This window comes from Corvus cornix, chromosome 3, assembly GCF_000738735.6.
Source record: "Corvus cornix cornix isolate S_Up_H32 chromosome 3, ASM73873v5, whole genome shotgun sequence".
In the NCBI taxonomy this organism is placed as follows: Eukaryota; Metazoa; Chordata; class Aves; order Passeriformes; family Corvidae; genus Corvus; species Corvus cornix.
The window spans coordinates 36,232,254-36,244,836 of NC_047056.1; the positions used below are offsets into that span (position 1 = coordinate 36,232,254).

At 34.8% G+C, this 12,583-nt stretch overlaps 1 protein-coding gene across 2 annotated transcripts in view; it reads left to right on the top strand.

The window, feature by feature from the left end:
• Positions 1 to 12,583, top strand: part of TTC27 (tetratricopeptide repeat domain 27) — a 114,093-nt gene that overhangs the window by 26,806 nt on the left and 74,704 nt on the right. For both annotated transcript variants that reach the window (XM_039569466.1, XM_010391695.4), the window contains exons 8-9: positions 3,483 to 3,595; positions 7,776 to 7,842. In XM_039569466.1, the coding sequence (XP_039425400.1) occupies positions 3,483 to 3,595; positions 7,776 to 7,842 (180 nt within the window). The remainder of the gene's footprint in view (positions 1 to 3,482; positions 3,596 to 7,775; positions 7,843 to 12,583) is intronic.

Genomic DNA, 12,583 nt, shown 5'->3' on the forward strand with positions numbered 1-12,583 from the left:
TAGGCTTGTGATAGCACTACATACACCAACCCTTATAGGATAGTGAGAGCTCAGGGAGGCTGCCTGGTGAATGTCACAGTTAGTTATAGTCTTCAGTTACAACTTATTTAGAACTAAATGATGGCATGCACTGTTCTCAGAGTTCCTAACTGGGATATTGTATGAGTGTTTTTTCCCAGTTATTCACAACTTTCTGAAGCATTTGCCTTTCTAGTCTATTTCTGATAAGGACTTTAGTTTGGAATAAAATTATTTCATCATTTCAATAAAAATGGCTACACTGGCTTAGGCTGTAGGTATAACTCAGAATTAAATATTTTATCCTTGCTAATCAAATACTACTCATATGTGCTTTCAGTGAACAGACACAGAGCTTCTCATGTAAGTTTAGCAGAGAATTTAGAAAGAAATAAGGGTAATTAAAACCTTTAAAAATCAGGCAGTCAGGCTTGATGTGATCCATACTGTCCTACTAAAATTTTACTGAGTGTAGCTTGAAAATAGTGCTAGAGAAAGTAAACATATCTATGCTTTTGGAAAAGTAGAAAGGTGATGCTAGAAACAAGAGGTTTTGGCTACAGGGAAGGAGTTGTGTTTTGTGCAAATCTGAGTGCCTGTGTCATGTAATTCTGTAGTAAGTTACTCAGGCTCCTCATTAAAGAAAGTGAGGCTTTCTGTCCCCACAGTCTACTTCTCAAAAAAAAAAAAAAAATTTAAAAAATCAGTACTTTTTATTTCTGCATCTTCTCTGTGTCAAATTTTAGAAAATCTTGTAGTAAAACCATGTGCTGCTTTGAGGAAAACCGGAGGTATTTCAAGTTCAGACATTTTATTAATTTGTGTGAGTGTTCTGCTACAGGTATTAGACCAGGTTTGACTAAGTATATTCTTCAATTTGTGTGTGCATTGAATTACAAGTTAAAGGGTTTTGGCTTTTTTCTCTTTTCCAAGCATGTTTTTATTGATAATGTGGTATCAAAATACAACTTAGTAATGTAGTTTGTCAGTGCAATGTAATTAACTTTAGCAGTGAATCCTAGTGATTCTTTTGCCAGGTCTGGTTTCAAATTTGTTGGCTTTGAGTGTATCTTGAAGTTATTTTAGCTAAAATTGGAGTTAATGCTATTTTTCTTCTGCCAAAAACTACCAATGACATCCCTGCATCCCTGTCTAAGTTTAGGGAGGATACTTGTTGTATCTTGTATACTTTTAAAAGACTATCCATGGCAAATACATAGAAGTTAAGTCTTCAAGAGGTGCTGAGAATCTCCACAGAATTAACATATGCATATGGAAAGCTAAATTGTAATAGGGAATTTCTCTTCCAGTTCTCTCCTGAGTTGTTATTTTACATTTGCCATTTGCAGATAAAGGAAAATGCTCCATTTGTCTCAAGATAGGATTTATCCTGGATGAGCAGAAAATTTCCTAAGAAAATTATAAATTCTGACAGTTTGGATAAAGGCCAATTTGAGACTGCTCCCGCCTAATGTTCATCTCCTGTTTTGGGGTGCTTACTTCTATGATATTAGAGTTTTCCCCTTAGTCTTGTTCAGTAGGAAGACTGAACAAGTTATTTTGCAATTAAGCAGAGAGTAATTTAATTCAATTAAAATAGAATCAAAATAATAATGTGTCTGACAGTTGGATTGGTAGCTGTGCTGGTTTCTGGTCAAGGGCTTCATCTTTCCCTCTGGTGCTGAGCAATTATGTTATCTCAGGTGGCGCTAGAGGCAAAACTATTCACATTTCAAAATAAGTATTTAAGGCTGTAAATTCAAAACGTTGCTCCCAGGTCAGTTTCTATGAAAGGAAAGCCTCAGGCTTGAGGTCATGCATAAAGACCCTTGATATGAAGTGATATGTTTAAATAGTTTGATTAGTTTTTAAAAATTCAGAGCTGTTTTTATATTTTGGGGGAATGTGGAAGTTCTTTTTATATCTAGGAATGGAAGTCATGCTTTAAAGCTCTGGCGTATGGTTGCAGTACAGTTCAGTTGATCAATATTCACAGTGAAGCTAAAGTAATTAGTACTATTTATACAAGTTAGATTTTAAAAATTATGTAGGCCTGAAGGTGGAAATTTTAACTAATTGCCATATTAATTAATTTGTAATTTATGTTACACATAATGAAGTATCATTATACTAGTTCTAAAATAATTTTCCACTGAAGTGGTAGATAATCCTTGCATAGTCTAATGTAGGAAGAGAAGAAAATTATGGTATTGAGTTTGACTTTAAAACTGCGAATATATTCTTTATCCACTTCAAATAAAAAAAGCTTGTTTTCTTCACATTCTCTGTCAAATCAGTTTCCTTTCATTTATGTAGTGATAAAATACTGGTGATGAATGCAGATAACCCACTTCAAAGCATTCCTGTTTGCTCTTTGTTCTTCTGTGGACCTTCATTTTGACCTTGCCAACGGAAGATATGAATGAGAAACAGCTACTACTGGGACACTGAAGGGAAATTAATAGGAAATTTGAAAAACTGTTAATATAAATCCATTATCTGTTTTTAATAGATTGTAAATACTACTACTGGTAACTAAGAACCAGTGGTATGATAATTGGTTTCAGGACCAATTGTTTTGGTTTGGGTTTGTTTTTCAAGGGAAGAAGTAGTATTACAGCTTTGCTTACAGCCAAGGAAATCTTTTGTTGTTTTCAAACAAACAAAAATTCTATGCACATAGTAATTTACATGTCTCAGCCATAGATTATATTTTCATCTTCAAGTTAAATGGTGGACAGTGAGCTCTTTAAATAAAAAAAATTTAAAAAAAATTTTTTTAAAAATGGACTCTTTAAATAAAAAGCATGTTCCAGAGGAAATGTTATGGAAAATCACAAGTAGTTGTCTGGGAACAAACGTTTTCAGAATGTGCTGGCTCAGTGAAGTCTTTCCAGTCTGCGTTTTTTTTGGGTTTTTTTTCAATTTACCAAGCTCCTTTTACCAAAAAAAAAAAAAGTCCCTGTAAGGAATTTACCTTTACTGCCAGAAGTCATACTTTACATGGTTGGGTTTTGCTGCTACTTAAACAGAAATCCATAAATTCCCAGAGGTCTAAGGTGCCTAGCCTGAGCACTGCATTAGTGACCATAACACTAATCTGTTTCAGTTGTCTGTATGTGTGTAAGAGAGGATGAAATGGTTCATAATTCTATGAGCAACAATTTGAAAAGGGAAGCTGCCTTCAGCCCTTATTTAAATAGGAAGTTGATATTAGGTAGCCTTAAAGTTGCTCTGAATGCTGTTTCTCATGCACAAGAAACTATATTTGTAGCAAAAGTGTTTTGGGTGATAATTCCTTGTACTGTCTTCATTAGTTAGTTATTCTGTCGTAACGGTAAATTGCTTTCCATGGTGAGTTTCTGTAATGGTAGTATTATCCTTTTCTGAAGAACTCTATATTTTTTCCTATTTTGAAGGCATAATTCTATCTACTTTAAAATATTCTTTTTCTCTTCCCACAGAATTATGATTTAAATGATGACACAGTGCTTAATGAGATAAAATTAGCAGATGCTGATCAGTACCAGGTACCTGATTTGTGCGCAGAAGAGCTTGCTGTAATCCTTGGAATATGGTGAGTTAGCTTATGGTTACTTCAAAAAAAACCCCAAACAAGCAACTGTATGAATCACTGTGACAATGAAATAATGAAATGGTGAGTTGATGGGACTTTTTTCCTTCTTTATTATATAGTCTGGCTAAAAGGCTAAAAGATTTGCATTATACACAGATAGCATTTCAATTATTTCAGAGTGAACATTAGTGTCCAGTTCAAAATTTCAGCAATATTTCTTTAATAGCTGTGTTGTTTTATCTTTAAAAAGCTTTATACTCCTTGTGCTTCAGGTTAATTACATTTCAAGTGTCAGCTGGCATAAGCTATCATGCAGTGATAGCACTTTGGTAAATTTTGGAAGCATACTTCAGAATCTGCAATTGCCAGCTGTCTGTGGGGATCAACCATCAGGCAATACACTGCTCTGCTATTCAGTGACATGGGAATACTTGTCCGTTGGTAGCTAAAAGCTATAGTATGAAGTCCTTGTGGTTTTGCACCTCATTTTTTTTCCCCCCAGCTTTTAGAAATTATTTGCTACATGGGTTTTGGAAATAGCGTAGAAGAACAAAAATCAGCTTGAAATCTAAGGATCAGAAGGTATGGCATGTGGAAGTATAGTATAGTCAGTTGGTGAGTTTGATGCAGTGTTCATCACTCACTCTCAAAGTGCTTTTCTGGTCTGTGAGTTGCAAAATGATGGAATCTATTTGATCCAGTTTGAGGACCATATAGCGAACAATGGGTTGACATAAATTCTTAGCTCACTCACTTTTAGTCTTTCACACACTGCCTCAAGCAAAGGAAAGCTTTTCCCTTCCTGAGGACCATTTTTGTGAGGACTTCATTTCTTAACACAGCGTCGTCTTAGGTTCAGATTATATAATCCTTCCTGTTCCCTCCATTCTGAAGGAAATTTTAAATTGCCTATTGCTCTTTTTTCTTTTCTTTTTTTTTTTAAGCGTGCAGTTTGAGTTCTACATTGGCTGGCTGCACAGTAGGTTTCTTGATCACAGTGTTTGACTTTGAAATCACCACTGTCATGTTCTGAACAGTGGCTAGGAACCATATTGGCTGCCAGTTGTGTGTATATATGAGTTTGGCAGGATTCAAGGCAAGACAAAACTAAAGACAGCTGACTAAACAAAATTCAGTGTTGCTTCCCTATAGGAATGGCAAATGCCATTCAGTGGGTGGGATAACATTAATCATCTGAAGCTGTCTTGGTCAGCGACAGAGACAAGATTTGATATCCAGCCACTGCAGAAAGGATGATGTAGTAGGATGCCAGCTTTGAGAATTATTCTTCTTGTAACCGAGTAGAGTTTAGGCTTGGATTGTTGGCTGTACCCTTGGTGTCCATACCACCTATTGGTATGTCAGTTTGTGGGAAGCATAGACATGTTAAATTTATCATTGGCTTTTAAGCTAAACGTTCTTCTCAAGCCTTGGCTATAGCAGATTTTGTGGTTTTCTTTCATGCATGAGGACTGCAGTTCTGGAGGGTAAATGTTTCATTTCATAATTATTAAGTTAGCTGTAGAATTCCTGTAAGCTGTTTTATTTTTAATAGCTTTAGTGATGTTCTTTAACAATTTTCAGCTTTCAAAATCAGTTCTTGAAACAGAAGTAGGTAGTCATAATCCAAAAAGCGATACTTTGTTTTGCCACTAATTGTACTGTTTCAAATATGGCTCACTGAGTCCCAAAGTATACAACTCGTTAGTTAAGCTGGATACTTTATCTATTAAGCTGTCAAGGTAGACCTGATTAATCAGATTTAAGAATTGATTGTAATCTATTGACAACTAACTTCTGCTGATTTACTAGACAATACTTTTTTCTGGCGCACAGTACATCTTACTCCAAGGTTCTGTTTTATCTGTCTAAAGAATGTCTGTTTCTCATTGTTTTCTTTCCCTCTTTTGTTTCAATAAACTTCTTAAGACAAGATTCAAGAGTGGACAGAAAATACATCACAAAACTGAATGATGTGATGATTAGTGACTTCTCTTCATATTGTTATGAAAAGATCCCTCATCATAGGTCTTACACAGTAGATCCTGAATTCCTCTCAGATTTCAGCTCCTGAAATTCTCTGGGATGAACCAGTTAATCTGTCCTTGAAACCAGAACAGATACAGGTCATAGAAATGAAATTTCCATAAAGTAGTCTGACAAGAACTAACACTGTCATTAGAAATGCTTAAAACCAGGGTATAACTCGATTCTAGATTCAGATTCAAATTATAGCTTTAAATTTGATTTGATTCAGTATGGAAAATAATTAAAACAATTTACTTGTTCTCCTGTCTTTCAAGACTTACATTTCTGTACTTATTTGTCTTCAAGCTTTGTAAATGGATGTGGCAGAAATGGAAATCAGAGATCTATTTTAGCACTGTTTTGATCTGGAAGAGCTGCATCTATGTGCTTCAAAAAGCTGTGACAAAAATTGATCTAGAGTAAGAAGAGGATTAATCTTTTCTGCTTGAATCAATGTATTTTTAGGATGATGAAAAATAAGTTCCACTTTTGTCAAAATTTAACTGTGCCTTGGTTAACCTGTGCTTTTCAAAAGCCGTGGTCATGTCATTTAGCATTCTGGTTGCCTGACTGCTGTTGAGTTGATACAATACTAGAACTTTTCTTGCTGCCTTTTTTTCCTCTTTGTTTTTGGTCGTCTCCCTCCCCCCATTGCTATTGTTTACCTGAAGTCACATTTGTATTAGTGACCAGTGTTTAGTGACTTGCCTTGACTACATCAAGCCAACTAGAAGTCTTTCTGCTAGCAGCTGACATTAGATATGGAAAAAAGTAACTGAAGCAGTGAAATCCTTTATTACTTTCCTGTTTGCATGAAAATGTTCACAAGGAAGGGAAGAAACAGTGACATATATATATATATATAAAGAATGTCTTTCCTAGCCATGTTGTCTAAACCTTTGAAAACACCAACAGCATAGCGGTTTGGGTTTTTTTTTTTAATGTGGGGAGGTGAGGGAAAATATATTGAAGCAATAGTTAATAAACTTTTCTTTATGTCCTTATGGCCATACTCATATAGCTTGCTGAAATATCAGCATAAATGGTGTGAAGTGTGTATGGAACCTCCATCATGGGAACAGACTACATAACCATCTGTCTGAAGTTAGAGGTTTGTAGTGCAGGAAGAAGAGTTGGAAGACTCTCAAGTCTTCTTCTAGAAATTGTTTTGAGTAGTCTGTGTGCATTCAAGTAGAAGAAATCATGCGTGAATAACGAGGCAAAGTCTTGTCTCCAAAGTAAGTTACGTAATGTAGAGAGCGTAATTTCAGTCTGTAACCTATTACCACAGTAAGTATCTTTGCAATTTTAGCCTAGAATATGAAGCCTGCTGCAGAATTTAGTGTGATAAATTTGGGCTTATGTATACAGCCATTATATGGGTTTGGTGATGATCCATCATCTGTGGTACAGTTTAGGATATATTTTCACTTGGTATCTTTGGTTTTAACAGGGAGCTTGAATTACAGCTTTTCTTGGTTTTTGTGCAATTTGGTGCTGTCTCTTTGTAGTATGTTTGAAAGTGTTGGGGAGCTGTTGTCTAAGGAGAACATGCATCCACACAGAGTTGTAAGCCATATTTCTTTATCATCTCTGTAAGCATATCCAACTCTGAATAAAATAATTTTAATTCTCACCTCTGCGTATTCTTCTGGTTTTCCCCCTGTGAATACTTCAAGGTCATGGTAATGCTGGTCAGTGAGAGATGGACTAATGTGATCATATGTCTTGAGTGACTAGAAAGAGGGTGTTTGTCTGAGATTACCCTTCAGCACTTCTTGAGCATTAGTAGTTTTTTGCTTTGCAGAATCTGCATTCAATTAGTTATAGGATTTAAACTTGAAACAGATCTCTGTAAAAACAAACAATGGATTTAAAACTTTTTAGGATTTGTGAAATTGTTATTCCCATAAGCTTAAACCAAGTAAGACATTTCACTTGAGGATGGTATTGCAAAGGTTCTTATAAAATACTTGGTCCCCTAAACAGTTCTTTATTTCTGTGACTGTTTCTAGGTCTAGGTCATTTTCTGCACATACCATACTCCCATTTTTCATTTCCAGAAGATTTCTGCAAGTTTGAAAAATGTGTTCTGAATAATGTAATTCTAACGATGAAATCAGCATTGTTTTATTTTTTTTTCTCTTTACAGTATAGACTTCCAAAAGAACAATCCAATACACAAATTAACTGAAGAGGAACTTCTGGCTTTTACTTCAGTAAGTAACTTACCTGGCATTCTTAGTAAACATGTTTTCACGTAATATTTAAGTACCAAGCAGTAACCTGTCAGTCACACTAACCAGGAAATTTCACCACAAAACACACAGAAATTTTTGCGTTTTTAAGCTTTATTCACTGTGTGAATTATAACGTAATATGCAACTGTATAATTCTACAGCAAACTCCTCTTGGGACACTAGTGGTAAAAGTGTTTCTCTTTAAAAAATGTTCAAGAGGAGTTCTAAAGAAATTTCAGCTTTATACTCTCCGATTTATTCAGTCTGTATCAGATGTTCTGCTTTTACACGTTTCTTCCCAATTCGGTGGCTGATTTGCTCCAGAACAAATCTGTAACTTCAAATGAAGCTTTGAAAATTCTCAGTATTTTTTTATGTAATTTTTTTTTTTACTTAAGACTAAACACAATTTGCTTCTTCCTTGATCTTTTCTGCTTTTGTGGGGTTTTTAACATTAATTTAGGTGGGAGGGTGTAGGATGAAAGGCTTGTCATTATGTTCTCTTTCTTGCTTACTTTCCGCAATGTTAGGCTTAAGTTCAGGTTCAGTAAAGACAGCTTGCTCTCCTACCCAAGCCTTGCAGTCCGAGACTGTGTTGCTGTAGTAGTGTCATCTGAAAAAGTACGTTGTCGGATCTCAGCAAAAACCCCTTTGATTTCACTTGAGCTAGAATCTTGAGCTGGACTAAGAACAGTAACCTAAGGTTAACTATGGTAATGTTTAGCTGAGGGTTTTTTGTAAAAGGAGATTCTATCTGTAAAAAAGATAATCCTAATCTTACTAGACAAATGTGAAATAGGTTGGTTTAAAAGTAATGTTTGTTTAGGTCCCTCTGCTAATACAGTACGTGTAAGAGGGCATGCATGAGGGAACTGAGTGAATTGCTGTAAAACAGTTTGGGTTTTGTAGGTTTTCTCTTCGTTACTACAATGATTATAGTGATACAATTTCTCATTTTGTGAAGTATTTTGTTTTGAACTACAGTTTTGTTCTGGCCTTGGGCATTTTTTTTGTCTCCCAAAAGGTAGGAATAGAGAATAGAAAAAAGTTGAAATGTAGAAAAAATGAGGCTGTCCACTCTCCTTTCTTATTGTAGTCATTGAAGTATCCAGTAAGAATATTAAAGAATGATGACCATTAAAGGAGAACAAAAGATTACAGAAATAATAAATACATGCAAAGTAAGGAAATATACACATAGAAAAAGCCTGCAGCAGTGACACCAAACTGATGTACTGAGTACTATAAGCTTTTTTTAAAAATGCTGAAACTATGAGAGTACAATTTTTCCCGCAAAAGTAACGTTAATACAAATGTATGAAGTTTCAAGATGTGCATGTAATTTCATTAAAACAAACCCTGCCATTTTGTTGTTAAAATAATGTTAAAGCAGCCTATAAAACTGTAGAAATAGGGTTTTCTGTGAAAACTCAGAATCTTCCTTCTCTTATTTCCAAACTCCTTGGACTATTTTGTATAGCCTTTGCTTCAGTCTCCTCACTACCCACTATTGTTCACATCATTCTTGAGTGGAAAAGCAGCCATTATATATCTGAATCTTGCAAGTTCTCCATATATTCTATCATTTTAATATTAAATGGAGTGATATTCTGATAATAGAACATCTTTAACAAAATTGACCCAACTCCTTTAGAGGTGTCCTTTCTAGAATAATGAAAGTAGGTGTGAGGTTTAACTTTTAACACGTGAGTTTTCCAACATTTAAGTATTTTTAAAGTTTTACAGCAGGTTAGAAGAAGTCAAGGTAGCTTGTGCACTAGGGAAGAAAGATAATCAGCCTTCCTGTCATCCTTTATCTGACATTGCTTGACAGATAATATTACCTGTTACATCAGATGTAAGCGATCTGTTGGGTGGATTCTTCATCATGATGGGAAAATTAAACTGCATTTTTCTGCCATCTAGTGGCTGATCCCTCAAAAATCACAGGACAGCTGATTAACTTATTCTTTAATTATTTTACTGCATTGACTATGGGGAGCTTATGTTTTCATTCATTTATTTATTTATATTTTTATAGACTTATTAAGTCAGCTGTGGCTTGCTTCACACTTGTAAGATCAGCAGCCACTATCAGGTTAGATCTCCAGAGAAACAGCTGAGAGATCTGTGTAGGCTTCCCTATCACTTTGTGCTCAGAGTAGTAAAAAAGAAGATGGCAATATGATGGCAATAGATGAACAGAAATGTAGATCTCACTGCAATCCAAAATTTATTGAACAGCAGTGACATAAAGAAGTAGCTGGTAGTCTAAACATTAGAGTAAATAATAATAATTTTTGGTATCAGAGTAGTGTTCTTTAAACTTTTGCTTAATGTTTCCAAGTTAATTGGATGTAGGGACATAGTTGAATCTTAGAATTATTTTGACCTATGCTCCCAAGACATAAACAAGAACAAGTATGAACTGTAATAACACCATCCCAGATCTTTCCTGGAAGCCAAAACCAGGAATCAAGATATTAGCTTACATGAGTTCTTTTCAATAAATGTACCTTTTGTGGTATTTGCATCTGACCTAAAATTGTGAATAGTCACTGCAGAATTTCATGATGAAATCTCTGAGCTCTTTTGTATCTTAGATCTGAGTCACTGAGGCAAATCCATCACTGCTCCCTGGCAGTAGGAATGTTCTGTGTCCATGTTAACACAGGCTTAGTTCCTACAGTGACTGCTAGGAACTAATTTAGTGAGTAAATTAAATGGCACCGTAGCTGTTATCACTTGTATTTAAGGTATTTACCAAGCTTTGGTGCTGCCAAAACAGTAGGCAAATGAGCACTATATCAATGCTGCTCTAGTAATTTCTTTAGCATCAAACTGCTCTGTGTGTGTGTGTGTGTGTGAGCAGGCATCTTCTCAGCCTACATGTGGATTCCTAAATCTGCAGGCTGGTTAGATGGTTGTCATGCATTCATCTGATATCTTCTGAAATTCTTGTTTCCTCAAAAAAGCACGGCATTTCAAGTTATCTTAGGAAACTTGAAAAATTACAAGGCATTTTTAATTAATCTGTGGATCATCAAGAGATCCTCTTGCTTTGGACACCGCAAAATAAATGCGTGTGACATGCAGTTTCTCTTGAGCAGAGAGAATAAAGATCTAGGTAGTATGAGAGGGAGAGGATGATCAATTTGAACTCAAGTAGATGATGTTGTCCTGCCTTGTACTAGGTGCAGTTTGGAAAACTGACATTCTAAACTCCCTTTTATATCTGTAAAAGTTGAAAATTACTGGATCTGTAAGAGATATCTGTATATCTATATCTGTATCTATTAACATAGCTTATAATACTAAAAATAACACTATTAATTCACTGCTTGGCAACTGCAGTCAATTACAAAAGGATTGCTGCTTTTCATTTACTAAAGTCACTTGGAAATAGTTGCTATTGTCCTAAAAGCACCATCTTTTGTAACTAAGAGTTGCTTTCTTAGTTGTGAGGTGTGTATGTAGTTCCATTGGCTGGGATAGCAGCTCTTGTAACAAGAATTTGGACTTAAATTTTGAGGTATTCTAGTCAAATCTCTTTACCCATCAGCATAATATTTCAACTTTTGAGATGTTTATCCTTAAGTGAAATTAGATGCACTTGATTTTTTTTTCTGCTTATAGTTCAGTTGTTGATGCAGTACCTTTACATGAGAAGTAATGTAGCTTGCATTCTACATTATAGCATAAGACTAAAGACAAAATAAAGCATTACTTTTTGAGGGGGATTAAATGTTATTTTACTCATGCTTAATAGTGTAGGGAAAAAATCATAATTTTTAAAAATTAATTTTATTATGGTAAGCACTTGGTCTCCGAAGAAAGCTAAGATATTTTTTAGAAATCAAGCATCACAAAATTCTCTTCGGAGACACAGTTATACAGTTGGTCTTTGGTGAACTTTCTGATTACCTAACTGAATATTGCATTCGAAAGCCATTTTTAAGAGAGGGAAGGTAGGACAGTAAACCAGTAGTGAGATTCAGTGCTTCTCTGGTAAAATTGCTGGTTTCTTCCTTTCGGTAAAACTTTCCCCCAGAGCTTTCTGTAGGATGTAGGAACTAGACAATGCAAGAAACCAAAGAACTAAATCAATGCTGCTTTTACATTGAGATTTTGTTGCTTAGTTTTCTCCCAGGTCCCCAAGTTAGTTTTACAATGCCTAATGTGCTTCCTTGCCTTCTTTAATTTCAGTGGTTTGTTTTCAATGTAAAAATACAATTGTGAAGTTCTGCTGTATTTTATATTGGTCAGCAGTTTTTCCCTAGAACTACACAAGTACTTCACTGAGCTGTAAATCAGTGGCCAAAATACTTCTTTTAGAAAAAAAATCCTTTTAGGAAATGAGCAAAAGTAAGCCTTAAAATAATTTCCATTAAATATTTGGGTTTTGCATTATTTCTAATAGGTAATACAGTTCAGACAGTATACCAAAGAGGAGATGAAATGAGCAACAGTGCTATGTAAGTGTACATGATATTTAAAAAAAAAAAAATTACACTTAAAGCTTTATAAAGATGTTTGTGATGTGAACATAAATTTTAGAACAGGGGACTGCAAACACATGAAACATTTGTTTAAGAACTGATAAATATTCCTTTATGTTATAATTTTAATATTACACAGTTCTTGCAGAGAAATAGGGGAAATATTAAATACTGGATGGTGTTGCATTTTTCTGTTTCCTTTTTTTAAAAAAAGACTAATA